Here is a 19,622-nt window from a genome sequence, read left to right as displayed (position 1 = left end):
CCTATAAACAGGTGAAGCACTGACAGTGACAGGGCTGGGATTATTGTGCACGGTCCCTAACTCCACAGCAGCCTAGGAAGTATTACTGTTGGTAACAGACTGGCCTCTGGGATGGTGTTTCATGGAACCAAATGCAGCTGATCTGCTCATTTACAAGTGGATGTGTTCAAGGGCTGCTGAGGTGGGCTAGCTGTTCAAGAGCATGCAGTCATTGATGCCTGGACTAACTGTTGTGTTTCCCCATCAAAATACTGTTTATTCCCTGGCCATTTCTCAACCACATTTTGCTTCTCACCACAAGTTAATCAAACAAAAACTTATTACATTGATAAAGCTATTGCAAGAGTTAGGGAAAAAAAAAGGAAAAGCCATTCCCTGGTTCAACACCCACCCCCTCCATGTGAAAGCAAGCAGCATTAGAAACAACACCCAACGGGCAGACAGAACTAAAGCTAACCCAAGAATGTAATTTTACCGGTTTGTAATGATATCATCCCAGATGTTCATAGGATCCATTTTAGCATCTGGATATCTGCTTGTCCAAGTTCTGAGAAGTCTCTTAAGGGAAGCCTGTGAAGCTAGGTTACCTAGAAATCAAATAGGAATACTTTAAATGCATCCAAATCCAACGAGCACGAAAAGGGCCAAAAATAAATATAGTCTGACACTGAAACCAGAAAACTGCAATAAAACAACACACTTGCACTTCAGGGCTTGCATTCAATACACTACTTGGTGATCATGTTGCTTTTATTGCTGAAGGACAGCAGATTCAATAACATCTGTGTCAGCTGTCACTCACTGGGAATCACCACAGGGTAGGTAGCTTTCCATACAGGAATATGCTGGAATATTGTGGAACTGTTAACTAAACTGAATACATTGTTTGGTTTATGTGTACAAATTTGTATTTCATGCCTACCTCAGTAGCTATAAATGGTACAGCACACCCATCTTTTATTTCTGCTAACCACTATTTGCTACCAAAAGCAACCCCAACAAAAATCTTAAAAGTGTGAGTATTAGTTTTAAACCAAGAGAGATACTGAGCTCTTATCAGAACAGCTAAGCTAATGAAGCTTTGCAATAGGACACAGAATTATCTTCCAAGCCCATCTTACACAAGAAGACAGTAAGAAGTAATTCCAGACCTCTGATCCTTCAAACAGGGGTATACTCCCCTAAATGTGGAAACAGAATTTCAAAGTGCAGGAAACCAGGAGTATTTATCACTATGAAAGGAAAATCACTTAAAGAAAAATAAAATGGAAACCCTTACTTCTCTTGGTCATAAAACTGATGAAATCCTGTATTTCTGTCAGAGCTTGTACAGACTGCAGCTTGGTCATTCGACTCTGATACAGCAAAGTATCAATGCTGGAATAACTCTGAGAAGAAAGGGAGAGAAGAGTGAATGGAAGATTTCATACACAGGATTTACAATGTGGTTCTATTCAGTGCTCTACAAATTCTTTATCTGATGCTGTTATATATCATGCTCTACAGCCCAAGCTTTTACAAGTCAGTTAATAGCCTGTAATCTGAGAGCAACTCTGCTTTGGATAAGCAGAGAGGCACATTCTAGCTGCAATTCCTACCCTAGGCTTTATTCCTATAGTCTAATGAAAACTTGGTAATGGAAGGAATTTGTAGCCTCTCAATGTAGTACTCTTTCCAAGCTTGTTCTGGGGACAGGATGTTTCTGAAAAGATGAATGAAATAAATCCACACAAACAATTACTCTGAAAAATTTTTCATAGATGAAATCAGCAAAATAAAACAATTATTAGAATAGGAGGATGCACTTCACTGGCTGGCTCGCCTCTCCTCGTTGCAAGCAGTGAATTCAAAGGCAGTTTTGTCACACAACTGGAAAGCACCTAGATTTCATTGTATTTGGGCAAGTGTTTCTGCAACCTAGTAGCAGTAACAGCAACGACAGTTTCATTGCTCCATGAGCCTGTATGGAAAAATCATAGCAGAGACAGCAGGGATTGTTACCTGCATGAAGATCTGCATGCCATTGCTGATATAATACTTGGCTCTGTCAAAATCATCTTGTAGGATGTAAAGCAGACTAAGCTCTTGGCTGTAATGCATCTCTATAATGGCTTTCTTTTGTTCTGTCTTCATTGCCTCATCAATGAAAGTCAGCAAGGCTTGATCGTACTCCCCACGGAGCAGTAACTTCATCTTACTGCGTATTATATAGGGCAGGTATGTCTCCTGCAAGGCAAAATACAGGCTTCATTTCTAGGGATGGAATAGTAGATGGTCAATGTTTTGTTCTCAGTGGCAGATCAAATAAAATATTCAAATACTTAACTGTTTACTTAAATGTTTTGCCTTTGGACAAATTCCAATTTGCTAACAAATCACAGCAGCCTTTCCTGATAGGCTCAAGAAGTTGTTAGCAAATTCTGCCAGTTTCAGAGCCAGTGGTTTGGTGACTCTTAAAACATGAATCAGACAAAACTGATAAAAGCAACAAAAACACAGCAAAAAGAAGATGATGATGATGAAGCTGGTACCATATGACCAGTCAGATACTCAAGGTAATAATTAAAACATTGTAAAAGCAGAAGTAATGGCCTCAGTTATTTTATACACAACACTCTCTGATAATTTTCATAATAAAATTAACCCAAATAATGCAACTGATTTCCACCCACAATCACATTACTGTAGGACATCTCTGCAGAGACAAACCCAGTGCAGAATTAATGAAGTGATTTTTTAAAAACCTGAAAAAATGGATCATCCCACGTTTTGCTTAGGTCTGGAGGTTTTCCACTGTCAATATTCATGGTAGCACAATACTCTAGAGACTTCCACTCTGTGAGGTGGTCATAGCATTCCAGAGAAGCAAGTTCCCAGAAGTCCTTTTCTGCTTCTGTTGGATCTCCATCTTGCCACTCTTCCTTTGAGAGTGCCTAGGGAATGAATTTGAGGGGGAGGAAGATTCTCAGCTGGAATCTGACATTAGTTTCAAGTTACCAGGAACTTAATACCAATTCACTGTCTCATAAAATATCTCCCCATTTATCAGAACATGACAGCAGCATTCAATGCAGAAAATTCAAGCTTGTCAGCATTTATATATAAATGAATTTCAGGCAGCCATCTTCAGTAAACCTGTACTGTTAGAGTGAGGACTTCAAAAGAAGGTTAATGAGATCCTTCTTCATTTTTACCCACTACAGCTCAGACATTCTATGCATATGCAGTTTGCTCACTTGGGGTGGTTGTGTGTCCATGGTGCTTTACCTGTCTGTCCTGGTGACCACACACATGAAGCCTTATAACTAGCAGTAAAAAGCATCACAGTTACTGCTCTATGGTGACTGCTTATCTGTTCCCATGCCCTTATAGGCTGAGCCATCAATCAAACAAAACACAAGGACATTTTAAACAATATCACAGAATCACAGAATGCAATCTTGGAAAAATCACCTGGTCCAACCTTTCCAGGTGATGCCACTTCTCATTTTGACTTCTTAGTTTTAATTCATGAGAGATTTATGAAATAAGCAAACAAAATACCTCATTGTCATTTTACCTCATCGTAGTATTTAGCTGCTTCAGCATAATCACTCCTTGCTTCTGCCATCAATGCTTTCTGTGTAATTTCCTTAGTCCCAATCTTTCCACTGAAAATGCCACGCAGGACATCGTAATCCCCCAGAGATCGGTAGAGCCTAGCAAAATTGAGAAGGGAAATCTTTTAATCAGTTGAACAGAGGAACACCAATGCAAACATCAGCTACTTAGAAAAAGAAGAATTCAATAATCAGTCATACTACTGGCTTCTAATAGTAATATTTGGTATATGACATCAGAAAGATATATTTAACTAGATCAGCTTTATTTTGGAGGGGAATACCTGAGCTGTGGAAAACCCTGCAGTTGAAAAGCTTCCAACAAGATGGTTTTCAGCAGCCTGACAGCATCACCAGGCTGCACAGCTGCTAAGTCTAACTGTTCTAAGTGAAATACAGTAATTAACTGACTAGAAATTAAAAGCATATCTAATTCTAAAAGAGGGAGCGACTAAAAAGGAAACAGCAAAAGCCATAAAGGCAGAGCTCTTCATAAGACAAAGCTAAATGGGAGTAAATTGTCTCAAACAAGAATTTACTTTGCAAGCTCAATCCATCTGATCACGTCTGGGGGAAGCTCCGTCCTCCCGCGCATCCGCTTGGGTGGTGGCTCCTCCTCAGGGGACAGAGCCATCAGTGCATGCTCCAGAAGAAGGATGCCCACAGGCTGCTGTAAACTTGCAAGGCAGCTTGTGCTCACATTAGCTGAATCCAGTTCTAGCAGTTCCCTGTGCCTGTAACTCATCTCCTATAAAAGAAAAGAAAACAAACCAGGTCTAAGCAACTTGGTATGAAACTGTACTGGCAGTTACCTCCTGCAGATCACCTGTTTGCTATCCCTCTTCTTGCAGTGCAAGCTTTGGATATAAGCTGCTACATCTACAGAAGTTCTCAGCTCTGGGAAGTGGAATCTTCTCCTTCTGCACAGAAGATTCCCTTTGGACAGAGAACAGCAAACAATAACCCTCCTGCTTTGCTGCCTCCAGGGCAGAGGACCACTCTCTTCACAGAAACACATGGAAGCAGGAGAAGAGGTAAATGGCCACATTCACAGCCTCAGTCTTCCCTCTGTTTGTTGGCAGCATGATGCCTGCTACACCACAGCTGCATTTCACATAACCTATATTGAGTGGTGTTTCAGATGGTTTTTAATCTGTTCTGAAAGCCAATCCCAGAGCCTCATGGTCAATTTTGAGATTACACCTGTAGAAGAAAACAGCTCCTTCTACTACCAAGTTACTCTCCTGATGAGATTTGAACCTGTAGAAGACTTAAAAAAAAATAAAATCAAACCACCAGAAATAAACAGCAGTGAAGTAGGTAGCCTTTCTGAAACATATATACTGTTGGTATATAGGAAGCAGGAGCTGTGTTTCCAAATGGCCAAGCCATCTGGACAGCCTTTGTGAGCCAAATGACAGCTTGGCACTGCCTGCTCTCCCTCTCCCTCTCCCATCTCTCTCTCCTGATCAAGATGAGCTCTACTCCCCACTGGGGAGAAGTTTTCCTCTCACTGTTACTCAAGATACTCAAACACCCAGGCTGAGGCTTGCCTTCATACTGCTGTTCTTTTGTTACTGAAGGGGAATGGCAGTGAGATGCTCTTATTACTATGGCAAACTGTCTATTTTTGACTGATTTTAACTTACCTTTTTTTTTATTTGAGGCTTCATTTTGTATCTATTCAGTAAAAAGCAACCTAACACAACAGTGCTATTAATAGGGTTTAACAGAAGGCATAAATCAACAGAAAGAATAATATCAAGACAGGGAACCAACAAATACAATGTGAACAGGGAATATTAACAGATAGCTATTGTGAGAGGTTGGCTTGAAAAATTCCAAGACAGCCCAGAAAAATCCCCATAGAATTTGACCTTTTATGCAGCTGCACAGAAAAAAAAAGTAAACAAGAAATTGCATTTTTTCAGATGTGTAAATCCAAGTACTAAGTTGCCAAAGTTTGTCACAGTTTGAAAAGCTAGTCCAAACTAGACATTTCTCCTGTATTACATATGACAGCTGCTGTCACAGTGCATTTAATTCTCTATAACAGCAAGAACTGCCCCTCAAATGAAGACTGTTTAAGAGCTACAAATCAGACACAATGTTAGGATCACCACAGTTGAGAAGAAACATTAAATACAGTGACAACAGGTATGTCACAGGTGGTTGGGTAAGTTGGGGGCTTGTTATTCTCCTTTAAATTTGGGGTAAAACAATTAAGTCCACAGTCTATTTTGTTAGTAGAAAGTCTTGTGTTTCCCTTCTAGTAAAATGGCTGTGGTGCACCCACTCACCCCTTGAAGGGAGTGAGCCCTTCTCTCATTATTGAAAGTCCCCAGCTACTTCAGGAGACTAATTTGACAAAATAAATCAGGCTAACAAGAAGCAGTCTGAAGCTGCTGATATCCTAAAAGCATTACAGTATTCCTCAGTCAAGCACTTCCCAGAAACAGGAAGAAATGCACAACACCCAAGTAACCCTTTCCATTGTTCTTGTGGCTTTCATTTCAAATCAAGCCTCTTCTTGTTACTGATACAACTGAAAACATTCAAAGGTGACTCAAACTCTACAGATCAGAAATTGCAGAAACCTTGACAAAAAAATCAGTTCAGAGGCAGGAATGACCTTGCTCACCTTAACGAGAGTCACTTGAAATATCCATTTGGTTAACAACTCCCTCTCTCCATCTCTGTCTATATTTCAGTATAGTATTTAACCTACCACAGGTGTTGATCACACATTCAGAGCCACAAAATTCAGTCATTTTCATGCCACGTAGCAGGGATTTACCTGGATGCAGGCAATGAATGGTGGAAAGTAAGACACGCTCATGCTGAGGAAATTATTGAAGTCATTCAGCAGCTTCTGGATGATGGCTTTTCTCTCAGAAGGAGTTTTAGATTTTTCTACCTCATGAAAAATTCCACCAAACAAACTGCTGAAAAGCTGCTTGGCAAACGTTGGATCTTTCTGTGAATTACAACAAAAGCAATGTCATTGGATTTGGCTGTGACACAATAAACTCATAAATGAAACTAAGAGATAATGACCCACTCTGTACCTAATCCCTGTGTGGACACTCTTTGGGAGCAGAATAATTAGTCTGGCATGTACCTACCACACCTATGCTAGGAATTATTTTACTAGCCATTCATATCCCATCTTAATTCTTCTACATAAAGAAACTCCAAGACAATGTGGGTTTCATGCCAGAATGTTGGTGGAGAGGATGGAATTTACAGTTTTCACATATTCACAATTCCCACTGCAGAAACCAGACACTCAACATCATCCTACAGACACCACTGCCAGTGAGGAGGGTTTCAGGTGAAAACAGAGGGCATCAATGTGTAAGAAGACCCTGATCTACCATTCACAGAGCCACCACAGAGAAACAGACTGTGTGTACAGACAGAGAGCTCCATCTGAGATGTAAATGCATTTTTGCAACCCAGAAACACTTTCTATGTGTAATATACTCCTGTGCGTCTTAGTCTATCATAGGATTGCAGTTTGGTCTAGCACTTGACCTAATGTTATCCAGACAACTAATGAATCTGCTACTTCCTCATCCTACACAGAGATAAGCACCATCAAAATAAATTTAATACCAAGTAAATCAGGAACACTGTAACTTCCCAAACACTGTAAAATTGGATAGGTTCAGACTGCAGTTTCTACTGCTTTTTAGAAAGGAATAGGAATACTGAATCAGATTTACTAAGTACTCTAAGTCCATGTCTTAGCCACAGCAATTTCATTTGCATTTTACAACTCCACTACAGCCATAAAAAGAATTAAAATGGCTGGGGTTTTGCTGTACAGTGAGGTGTCCTTTGCAGTAATGTCTGTAAAGATCACCACTATCTGTTTCTCAAGAACAGGAACCCAGAGGCAATGGAGAAGAGCTGGTATCTCAGGTCCTCAGTGTTCCAACTCAACTGCTCAGTTGAGGCAAGCTACAAGGAACCCTCTGTCATCACTGCACCAGGCCAGACACAGGAGAAACACTCCCTCAAAACAGGCTCTTTGAACACGTAGCACAGTAGTTGACTATAAAACACAAAATCAATTTTGAAGCAGTTGCCCTAGTACATGTTGTTTTCCCTACAAGAACAGAAAACCTCACAAATGACCTTTGAAAAGCAGACAGACCTGGGCAAGGCCCTGCAGAGGGGCAATGAGACTGCAGTATTCAATCTGGATGTCAGGGAGGTCTCCTACTCGGTAACTTCTGTACAAAGTAATCTGGGCATCATGCTTCATCTTCAGCTCAGATTTCATCTCCTGAAATGCATTGCTCATGTTAAACAAAAATAACAGTCATCTTACTTGGCCAGAGCTGTATCTAGAGAAGACAAAACAATCAAGTGTGTTTCTCAAGTGTTTGACAAACTTTTGCCATGCTCATTAAAACAAATACGTTTTCTACATAGCTGGAACATGGTTAAACTCAAAATTATCTTAGATAATAAAAAAACCTCCAAAGTCTTGTTCAGAGACTTACTTCAGCCATTAACTTTTAATATTAATGCCTTCTAGTTCCTGATTCCAGGCAAGCAGTGTTTAAATCACTTTTAAATCATTCTATTATTCTATGATTTTAAAGAGAATGACTGTGACCAACAGCCAGTGAGCTGCTATGGTTTAGTTACTGCCTGCCAGCTGAGCCACAGTAGTCCATAATGTGATGATTCTCAGCCTGGTCCAGTTGCAGGAAGGAAGGATGAACCTGGTAGAATTAATTCCTAGTAAAACTTAAACCAAACTGTAATAAAACTGTGTAAAGTGCAGTTCTTAACTACCTGCCCTGCCTGTTGCTGAGGCTTAAAAAAATCAATTTAAACTGAACAAGAGCTACTACCAGATATAGACATCATCTCTTCCTCTGCCTTCCTTTTCATAGTACTGATATGCCACTGAGGGAATCAGCAGTAATTTAGGGGCTGGGATTTTATTTTTTAACTACTGCCATTACCAGTTAAACCAGCAGACCAATGGTGGATATATGCATGAGTAGAATGGAAGAGGGAAACAGAAGAAAGCTTAAAGATGTTTTCCTCTTCTGTAAATCCTTCATAATTTTTCTGTTTGAACCCATTCTTTTTCTATACAGCTTCAAATGGATGATTTTCTCCTTCTCTGGAGACTTTCAAAGCCTGGATGTGTTCCTGTGCAGCCTGCCCTAGGTGACCCTGCTTTGGCAGGGGAGTTGGACTTGATGACCTCTGGAGGTCCCTTCCAAGCCCTAACATTCTGTGATTTTCAAAAATTTTTTTCAAGAGAACTATGCTGGGAGAATTAGCACTTTACTAAAGCTATTTCCAAATACTTTCTTGGTCAGGATCTACTTTGTCCTCCTTTGCCCCATCAGGTACACACAAGCCACTGAGTTCCCTGTGTGTTTATGTGCAACAAATCCTTGGAAAAGCCTAAGGGCTCCTTGAGGGTGTTCAGAGCCTCCTCTGGTCTTTTACTGCAGAATATCACAGGAGGTTTTGTTGGTTGCATTTTGGACTGTCATACAGAATGCTATTACAGGTTCTGTCTTGCAGGGAGGGAGGGAAGGGCAGCTTTAGCTTGCAAGCAAATACAAATTGGCTAAAATAGGTGTTTGTGTGGTTCTTCCAGACATAAACTCTGTTTAGACAGTTGTCTGCAACTATAAACAACTCTAAGAGTGTCTCAGTGGCAGCTCTCAGTCCTGGGTTCCTTTGCTTTTGGTCTAACTGCTATCATTTTTGGATGATTATGTTATTTTTAGTAACATGAACCTCTGAGAAACTGTTACAGAGCTTAAAATACTTAAGCATATTTTAAGTACGTAACACAACCAGGAAAGCCACATAGTACTAAGTTTCTGGCCTTGATAAACACTCAACAAATGATTATTACTGCCATTTCTTCAGGTTCGAAGTACATGACAGTCCTGGTTAGTCCATCAGTTGTATCACGTGGTTGATTTCACCTTCAGACACTGGATAATGTTCTCCAACTATTTCTGCAGAGTAGGATCTGCAGAGTAGCTTCAAAGCTCTAAATTTCCAGGATGACAACCATAAATAAAGCTGTTAGGGATTCCATCACATACAAACAGCTCTTGCACATTAAGTGGTAGACTGGAAGTGTCATCATGCAGCTCTTTTCTACTCACGCTAATGACATTATTTAGCTTTAAGCATGTAAACAGCAGGATTTGCAAATAATACCTTCTAAAGTTCTGAAAGTAGCCACCAGTATCTCACACCCACCCTTTCTTTACTTCTAGACATGAAGTACAAGACTGCAAATGACATTGGGACTTAAGGCTTTGAACTTATTTGGATTGACAAACCTTTTCTCTTTTCTGCTCAGCCACACCTTTTCTAGCATAGATCAGGCTGATTTTCTCTTGGTCCTTCAGGAAACGCCTTCGCAGCCTTAGAATTTCTGCTCGTTCTTCTATACCTAAGGAACACACAATCATCTCCACAGCTTTTCCTTTCTCAAGCAAGCTTCAGATTTAAGGCAAGAGCAACACATAAGAACAAACGTTCTCTGCTTACCATCTAATCTCCTAAATTTCACACCAACAACTCAATGCAAGGCTTTTCGACAAGATAGCAAATTAAAATAGATGAAGTTATTCTTAGGAGAGGAGGTAATAAGCATTTATATAAAAACTTGAAGCACATGGATGAGGGCACAAAGGCCAAAATACTACACTGGCAAAGGTGCTAAAATTCATGAGCAGCTTTTGCCCCATATGACATATTTATTTTAAACTCTCAAAGGTAAGTATGACATTTGCACCATACTCCATAGAGTACATATTTTAGTATATAGAGGACGTTTAGCTACGTAATGAGGAGCTAAATATATTCAAAGATTGAGTAATAACAACATAGTTCTGTATTTTTTAAGTTATTATTACAGAACTGTCACTGGATCAGTTCCTGCACAGGACAGTCATGAAAAAAGGCTGTTACAGACTGTTCATTTCAGTCCCACTTCCTAGGAAAGAAGAGTGAGAAAACAGAAACATATCACTGTAACTGACATTTTCCTGGTAGAACACCAGGGACTGACTGGAAGGTAGATGTCCTCTCTGTTTCTGTAGCTCAGCATGGCCCATTCAAAACTGCCACCTCATTATCCCTGAAACACCTCTCTGCCTGAAATCTTGACTCTCATCCTTCCAGTCCCAATTTTAATGACAAAATAGGCAAGGGTGAAATGAGAAAGAAATGGGGAGAAGGAGACTAAGCCATTCCAGAACAGTACTGATACTTTTCAATTATTGACTGGGTGGATGAAACAGCACACTCAGAAAACAGCAGGTAATTCTAATGACAGATTGTAGATCATGTCAGCACAGCTGAAATGGTTTGGAAAAAATATGTTTAAAGAGATCTCTTCTTGAAAGGGATAAGCAGTTAAATTTAAAACAGAAGGGACAGACCTGTATAACATTCACTCTGTGATCATCTTAGGGAGAGGTAGGAATGCAAAGATCAAACTGGATGGATTTTTAATCCAGTCTTTTTTTCTGTTTAGCAACATATGGCTTTACAACTCCTGGCACAATTCTACCTCATTATGGATCACTCCTGGAAGCTAAATTTCTCAAGTTGAACCTCAATTAGAATGACAATGGACTGCCAGTTAAATAACTGACAAAGATGCAATATTTATATAGAAAGTGCATTATAAGGCTTGCAGACCTTTAGTTTTGCTGTCCACCTCATCTCCAGGCAAACTCAACCTCTTTTTCCCAAAATCTGGCCCCACAGGTTTGAAAGTTGCTTGTTTAATTTTTTCACTCCGTTTATTAACCAACAGCATGGATGAAGACAAGGATTCAGAGGAAGAAGGAAGTGTGTAGTCTGCCAGTGTGTCAATGCTACTTCCTGTTAGCCAATTAAAAGAACTTCTACCACCTGTAAAAGAAATTGTAAAAAGAGCTGTAGCATAGCGACATATAAATCAAGTGAAAGCATCTATCAAGCAGGTCATTTTCCTCCCTCCCAAAACATTATTCCCTGTGTTTTACAGGTAGAAGAGATTTCAAGCTGTTAGGAAAGACACAAACTTCCTCTATGCCAGGCAGAACACAGCATACAAACAAGATTAATAAAAACGTGACCGGATGGGTTTTTTTTTTCATCACACCCCACCCCACAAAAGACTCTTGAATATAAAAGCATAAATGCACTTACATTTTTGTATTTAAAGTTCATATGTAACAGGAATTAAGAGAGTAAAATCATTCTTACAGCAAAGAAGAAAACTTCAGAAGACACTGGTCTGGACTTACTGCCATGCTGTGTAGGTGTAAATTCATATTGTCGTTGGGTAGCCCTCACTCGACCACCAACTGATCCAGAAGCAGAAAGGGATCTTTCCTGTGATAAATTCCTGTGGAGACTTGGAGAAGCTTGAGACTCCACAAACATAGGTGTTAGTATGGTACTTTGGTAACGCCAGCTGGAATCAATTACAAAGTCCTATGAGCAGAAGAAGATTTTAATAAGAAAAACAAGAATGGAGGCTTTTCACCTTCCTTCCTTGAGAGAGAACTTAAGACATCATCTCAGGTACAGGGGCAGAACATGACTATACAAAAACTCCCAGCTCCTGCACCACTATTCCTGTTTGTTCACAATTCTTGTCCAACTTATGCTGCTTGACAGCTGGACTCAATGATCTCAGAGGTCTTTTAGAACCAAAACAATTCTATGGCTGTCTCCACTACCCTCTATTTCAAGTGTTCCTGTACTCTATTCTTGAGCTATACTTCTAACTATTTGAACTGAACCTTTCTTTTTCAGAAAGAAAGCAACATTGTTGCCCCCACAAAATCATCAAACTTCTGATACTCTTGCAGCTATTAACTACAAAAGGCACTCTCAAAAATCTCTTCCACTAAGACATTCTTGCCCAAGTGGGAACTACACTAGGGCACAGACTTTGCTGCACACAGGGTAACATATGACAATTCACCTGAAATTTGCATTCTGACAGTGGATGCTCAAATATTTTTCTGGAATAATCTGGGCTCTTGCTGGTCATCTCAAGGAGAAAATTTGTGATCAGACTCAAGTACTGGGCTTCAATCTTGGTGGAATATAAAGAATTTAACAGTGACAGCATGCGATCGGGAATCTTGGTGGGTAGTCTTGTCTCATCACTCCAAAAATTCCTAACAATTAATCTGTAAAGGCAAGGAATACAAAAACCAGAAAACACAACACCATCAAAAAAGTCAAGGTTTATAGAAAACACCATAGGATTATAAAGCCTTCAAGTAACCTTTTTGTGGCATGGATCTTCCACTGAATTACATCAAATTCCTCACTCATCTACCATGCTCTGTGCCATCTGACTGATGTTAAAGGTTTACTCTGAATAAATTATTTCTATTGAGTTGTTTTCCTCTCAAGAAGTGCTACAGGAGAGCAACTCTGGGGAAAAGGACATGAGAGTCCTGGTAGACAACAGGATGATCATGAGCCAGCAATGTGCCCTTGTGGCTTAAAACCATCAAAGTGGCCAAGAAGGCAAATGGCATCCTGGGGTCTATTTTAAGGGCTGTGGTTAGGTCGCGAGAGGTTCTCCTGCCCCTCTACTCTGTCCTGGTGAGGCTGCACCTGCAATGTTGTGTCTAGTTCTGGGCCCCTCAGTTCAAGAAGGACCTCAGGGAACTGCTTGAAAGAGTCCAGTGCAGAGCCACAAAAATGCTGATGGCAGTGGAACATCTCCCTTATGAGGAAAGGCTGTGGGAGCTGGGGCTCTTGAGCTTGGAGGAGAGGAGACTGAGGGGTGACCTCATTCATGCTTATAAAGATGTGAAGGACAAGTGTCAGGAGGATGGAGCCAGGCTCTGCTCAGTGATATACAGTGAGAGGACAAGGGGCAATGGATGCAAGCTAGAGCACAGAAGGTTTCATGTGAACATAGGGAAAAACTTTTTCACTGTGAGGGTGACAGAGGCCTGGAACAGGCTGACCAGAGAGGTTGTGGAGTCTTCTTCTCTGGAGACATTCAAAACCCACCTGGATGCATTCATGTGTGACCTACTCTAGGTGATCCTGCTCTGGCAAGGAGGCTGGACTGGATTATCTTTGAAGGTGCCTTCCAACCCCTAACATTCTGTGATTCTGTGTGTGGACAAGCACAGAGATCTCCTATTATATCTTTCACTTCACAAAAAAAACTAGAAGAATCCAACAGCCTCCAACATTTAATCTGGTTTTGTGTCTTTGTGTATAGTGAGGACCTTCCTGTTGTTCAAAAACACTAATGCAGAATTAGGTCTAACATACTGAAAAAACCTCTCCATGCCTTAGACTTTTGTTCAAAAGCTCTCTGCTTCACTTCAAATTTGGTGTAATGCTATGGGACACAGCTTTGTATATCAACTTACTGGAAAAAAAGAAAATAATGTTATGACACTTCTATACTAAAATACCTAAATGTCTCTAAGGATCAACAAAAAAAGAGTGATACAGAGATTCAATACTTCAGACAGGCTTACAACACTGTTTACTCACTGCAGTTCAGCATTCTCATCAATTAGTCCTTGAAGCAGCATTTCTTTTGCCACTTTGAGTATTTCCTGAGAATCACCATCTGCTTGGCTTTCTGGATCCCTGAGAAAGGACAGGTAAGAGAAAAATGTCTCTTAATGACTTTCCATAGTAAAGTAAGAGAATGAGGATGATGGGAGAAAGGGAAGAACATGCCCCTCTCAAAAATCTCAATGTAGCATGAGATATTCATTGCCAAAAATGTTTTGTTTCTTCACTGCTTAGAAAAGAAAAATAGCAGAAAGCTAAGTAATACTTTCTAGGTTTATTTGCTGTTACAAAGGCTAAACAGAAGTAATTCTGAGTTTGCAAGGCAGGGAATTGGCTTTTCTGCTGTGATGCTGGAGTAAAAACTACCTGTACTTTTTCTTCACAATAATTACCCATTCCAATGGTTATCTTGAGAAAAAGGACATAATAGAACCCAAGTAAGAGCATTTAACAACTTTAACAACAACCTGCTTGTCAAACTGAGTACATGCCTGTTCCCTACTCTAAGGGGTCAAACAGACAGAACATCTTTATACTATCAGATGGAAGGCATCCAGCTCGTTCCAAAGTGCCTTAATACACCTTCTGCCTACAAGCAAATTCCTCCAGTGTACAATTCTTATCAGTTACAAGAAAAAAGTGGGAGCATCAGAGCTAAGACTTCTTTATGCCATTGTGCTGTGGTCATGCAACATCCTAGTTCTGGGCTAAAGTTCAGGTCTAAATTATTTTCCTTTAGTGAAAGTGATAAAATTGCCACCAAAGGCCAGAGCTACCTAGGCAAACCGCAGGTTATCTTTTAAGAATGGGAAAAATACTGCACTGAGGGACATGAAGTTGGAATAAAGTGCAACAAGCACTTTCACTCTGCCTGTGACCAACCAGTGAAAGCCAGCAACTGCAGTGAATACACACCTGTAATTATCATAGATCCACATCAGAATATCATACATGCGCTGTCGGCATACTGCAGAAGGGTGAGAAATGAATCCTGTCACTCCAGGAAGAAGTTCTTTAAGTTCCAGTGGCTTTAGTTTAGACAGCATCTTGTACACTATATCCAAACAAATCCTCTGCCTTTCATCATCCCTAAAAACAGAGGGGGAAAAAGAATAGCTACGTTGCTTGTCTCTGCACTGCTACACACAGAGCCAAAAGATCAGGTCAGGTTTTAGCAGTAGTATTTGGGTTTGCATAAAGGGCTTTAAGTAAATGTTTTGGAGTTCAACCAAAGAGTAAGAATACAACTCAGCTAATATATACTGCAAAAATTCACATCCCAGTGGTTTGGGGTTTTTTTGCCATTCAGAGTTTTTTGTTTGTTTCTGACAGAGAGCTAACCATCTTCACACTTAACTCTCAGATTCCATTAGCTCAAAATTAGGAGAGCACTCACCAAAGAGTGAGCATGAATTATAAATGCTTCTGACAAAAATGTGGTGGCCAGCACAGAAAATGTAACCAAGAGTTTTAGACTCTGCAGTCATGACCACTCACCTGTGATTCATGATCTGGATGAAGTCTTTACTCTTTAACTGCAAGTGGAGATCAGGTATTTCTTCGGCCCGGCACATTATTATTTCCAAGCAATAGGTTTTCATCACACCATGAAGTTTGGGTATCAAAAAGAATACTGCATTGATAAACCTTAACAGAATCAAAAGCAAATTATTACCTATTATCCCTCTAGATCTGCAGTGAAGATACTGTGTAAATCATGACATACTTGTCAGCAAGAGGTGGAAAATTCTTTACAACTTTATTCAAGCATTGAATAAACTTATCCTGTTGGGTGTTCTGGTGATGTTTTAGTTTTCTTATGACACAATCATAAACTGGATCTTCAAGTATCTGAAAATGAGAAAGACAGTAAGACAAGCATAGCCATGAAACTCATAACCACCTCAATGACACATAGCTCTGCCACTGTACTGCAGATTCACCTGCCTCATCTTGATATTTATGGTGCTTCGTGGCTGCTGTTCAGCTATGCCTGGCTGAAACACATCGTTGCCTGCTTAGACAATCCATTTATGAGCTGCTTTTGATTGGTTTGGAACCAACAGCTTAGTTTTGAAATACAAGTTGCTTATTAAGCTTATAGAAATAAGCAGCTTCTCATTTCATGTGGCAGATTTCCAAGCAATGAACCAAATAAACAAACAATCATTTTTAGTGAACAGGTGTAAAATAATCAGCAAAGAAATAAGCCTTGTGTTGGATAAAAATATTTGCATCACTTTTGCTCATTTATTCAAAATTCTGTTTATAACGGAACTTGGAAGACTGAAAGGGAAGGCTGCAGGGATTCCATTTATGAAACATGCTCTACAAACTGTGAAAGGACAGAATGCAATTAAGTGGGGAAAGAAGTAAGGAAAGTAGGAAGAATAACCTACAAGGTCAGACTAATAATCCCCTGGGTAATATCTTGTTATTTTTTTCTCCAATAGCAGCTGTAGAAGGCCTTGCTGCCTTTTGTCCTCCGTTTCTCTCACACAACCCAACATGCCTTCACCATTAGATTAGAGATCTTAGAGGTACATTGTTGCCTCTTGTTTCTAGACCCTGTTCATGGAATTTTTTTTTTTTGTGGAGGAATTTGCCTAATTGCTCTCTCAACCTGCTGCTTACTCCTAGAACCTCTTCTGGCAACAAATTCTAGATGTTCACTATCTATTGTGTAAAGAGGTACTACTAGCATCTGTCTGAAGCTGATTTCAGTGGTCATCAAGCACTGTTCTAGGTACTGTAGGATTTGGAGAGCAACAGTTTTGGATTCACCTTATCCCCTACCTAGAAGATAACTGGATTAAATACAGTAACTTTACATCAAAATATGCAAGTTATTAAACATTCTCAGATAGAGATCTTCAAACGGCAGTCCCAAATCTCCCAACTTGCAATTTATTACTTTCTCTTTAAAAATCCCAACTTCAAATGCACCATCCCAGTGTTGCTGGGTTGGCAAAAGCTGAACAAAGCCTCAGAGAGGGACTGCTCACTGTCAGCTCCAAAACAGTAGGGCAAAAACTCCACACTTAATCTGCTCTTAAATTCTTTTCCTCTTAACAATTTAAACTTTTTACTGCATCTGTTGAACAACAACTGCTGAGTTTTAAACACATTCTTTTTTTTGGAGCTGAACTGAGTAGTCATATAAAAGAGACACACAGAATTGAGAATTAAGGAATGGTGAAACACACAACACAGATCACTTACGTTTTCTCTCCCAGCAATGTATTGAAGAGCAAGTCCCAATACTTCTGCTGCAGCTGCATAAACTTCTTTATACTTGAGCAAGCCCATGTTGCTGATCAAAGCCTGAAAATACCTAACACAAAAGGTAGGCCTGCTGTAAACCACTACTCCAGCATCCAGTTTTAAACTGAAAGCAAAAAATCCTCTCCTGAGCTGCCTAGGGGAATAGTGACTGCTCTTAGACGAGCTGTGAATACAGCACAACATAGATGTTCCCCCTGCAATGTCTCGAATCCCTGCTTTGGCAATTCCTGACTGTTACTTCCCATGAAAACTGCAACCTTAGGGCCTATTTTAAAGAAGCTCACATCCTTCTAAATGCTTTCCAAAATAAATGTGGCCTGCAGTTTGCAGCTAGAAAAGCATTACAGCTGAAAGACAGTAGCAAAAGGATGATGGGACAGCCAGCTCCCAAACTGCATGTTCAGAAGTTAGACTTGCTTTGCTTTTTTGCCTTAAGCTTCTATCAAAAATCAACCACCAAAAAGCTGCATTTCTCACCTGACACGTTCTATTTCACACTTTGGGTCAAAGGGAGGCAAATTGTTAGCAAGAACAATTCCCAGCAGCTGAATTCCCACTGAATTGTCTTTTGTATCAGGATCCCCATTGGAAAACTTTTCAAATATTAAACTGTTAGATAAAAACATGAAAACAATTATATACATGAGAAAACCCATGAAATACACACAGCATAAATCACTCATTCTAGGTGTAAATACAGACATACACACACATACAAGCCCACCAAATCCAGCAGGATGTATATATGCATGCAGACTCCCACCAAAACCAGAAGGAAGCATATATTCAGAAAGAAGTATTCAGCTTCAATGAAGAAGCCTTCACGAAACAAATTTAAAGCTTGTAGGCCCACACAAATTATCTGCACCAAGTTCAAGAGCATGGCAGACTGCAGAAGTCTTAATAAGACTGCACCAATATTCAGTGATAACACCCAAAATTTCAAATGGCATATAAATCTTTGTGGAGATCACTCCTGCTTTTGCTGTTCCTGTTGTTCCTGTTGCAATCCTCTACATGTTTTCCCTGTCTCCCTCCTTGTTGTTTTTCAAATTAAATTACAGCATTTGGAGAGTTCAGTTCTGAAGCTCTACTGTCACCTCCAGGGACACAAAGTTTATTACTGCAGCTGAATTTACCTTTCAATCAATGTTCATTTATATTCTTGAACTATTGCTACAAGAAAGCAGTTGTCTAAACATTTACCTGTAAGGTATGAAGAGACAGTTCTTCCAACACTCTATAACTGTCTTTATGATTTCCAGATTGTGCCTGAACACAGCTCTTTTTTGGTGAAAGGCATTCTTCATCAAGAATTCAAGCAATCTGTTAGCTAAAATCTCATCTTTAATATTCCCCTGCAACAAAGAGGAGCAAAATTAAACACGGTGACTCCAAGATGAAGACATATATTGTTGTATTGCAAGTAAATAAGCTGGTACTGTTGCATGAAAGCAAGTAACTAAGCTGGTTTTGAAGTTAATGTCCAAAATAAACAGTGGGCTGATGTAGAAAACAATTTTAAGTGCATAAGAACAAACTCACACTTTCCTTACCAAATAGTCACAATAATAATAAAAACGAATTTCACATTTCCTTACTTGGGGAGTGGTTACACTTGTCCAGGAAAGAATAGTAACTACTATTTCCACTACCATGTAATGAATCCCTTCACCTCCATTATTCCCAGAAACAACAAGCTGCAGCAATGGACCAAGCCACTGCTTGGCATAAGGTCGGAAAACCTACAGAAAAACAGGAGAATCAGTGATCAAATGCACATTACACAACTACTCACCAGCCTCTTAGTCAAGAATCAGTACAGGTAAGCCTGCTAAACCAAGCTCTTATCACTCTGCTTCACCTCTGACCCAACAATGGCAAAAATGTTAAAGTAACTTTAAAATAGAGTATCCATAATGACATTCCTTAGTTCTGCTCAGAAATCTTTAACATAAATTTCATCATTTCACTAGGGCCCACATAATACAGCTCTCATGTCCCTAAAGGACAGGAAAGAGTGTGCCATACATCTTCACTTCCACTTCAGACAGCTTTATTGAGAAAGTAGCATTAAGTAGCTATAAAGCTTTTTTCAATTAATTCTGAAATTCAGCCTTTTTTATTCTGGATTTGGAATATTTCAGATAGAAACATTATACTTCACAATCA

The 19,622-nt window shown here is 39.7% G+C and overlaps 1 protein-coding gene across 1 annotated transcript in view; it reads right to left on the bottom strand.

Annotated features, from left to right (window-relative positions):
* PRKDC (protein kinase, DNA-activated, catalytic subunit) overlaps positions 1-19,622 on the bottom strand; it is a 79,388-nt gene that overhangs the window by 20,365 nt on the left and 39,401 nt on the right. The window contains exons 49-68 of the mRNA XM_054394781.1: positions 19,052-19,195; positions 18,657-18,808; positions 17,928-18,059; positions 17,388-17,499; positions 15,892-16,016; positions 15,663-15,812; positions 15,081-15,254; positions 14,139-14,237; positions 12,589-12,799; positions 11,903-12,092; positions 11,310-11,525; positions 9,941-10,053; positions 7,762-7,893; positions 6,397-6,576; positions 4,139-4,347; positions 3,560-3,698; positions 2,745-2,933; positions 2,002-2,226; positions 1,280-1,388; positions 476-587 (exon numbers count right to left, since the gene is read on the bottom strand). Coding sequence (XP_054250756.1) covers positions 476-587; positions 1,280-1,388; positions 2,002-2,226; positions 2,745-2,933; positions 3,560-3,698; positions 4,139-4,347; positions 6,397-6,576; positions 7,762-7,893; positions 9,941-10,053; positions 11,310-11,525; positions 11,903-12,092; positions 12,589-12,799; positions 14,139-14,237; positions 15,081-15,254; positions 15,663-15,812; positions 15,892-16,016; positions 17,388-17,499; positions 17,928-18,059; positions 18,657-18,808; positions 19,052-19,195 — 3,113 coding nt within the window. The remainder of the gene's footprint in view (positions 1-475; positions 588-1,279; positions 1,389-2,001; positions 2,227-2,744; positions 2,934-3,559; positions 3,699-4,138; positions 4,348-6,396; positions 6,577-7,761; positions 7,894-9,940; positions 10,054-11,309; positions 11,526-11,902; positions 12,093-12,588; positions 12,800-14,138; positions 14,238-15,080; positions 15,255-15,662; positions 15,813-15,891; positions 16,017-17,387; positions 17,500-17,927; positions 18,060-18,656; positions 18,809-19,051; positions 19,196-19,622) is intronic.

The sequence above is a fragment of the Indicator indicator genome, chromosome 31 (assembly GCF_027791375.1).
Source record: "Indicator indicator isolate 239-I01 chromosome 31, UM_Iind_1.1, whole genome shotgun sequence".
NCBI lineage: Eukaryota > Metazoa > Chordata > Aves > Piciformes > Indicatoridae > Indicator > Indicator indicator.
Note: the sequence above shows the minus strand (reverse complement) of the source record. Positions and strands in the feature narration are given on the sequence as shown.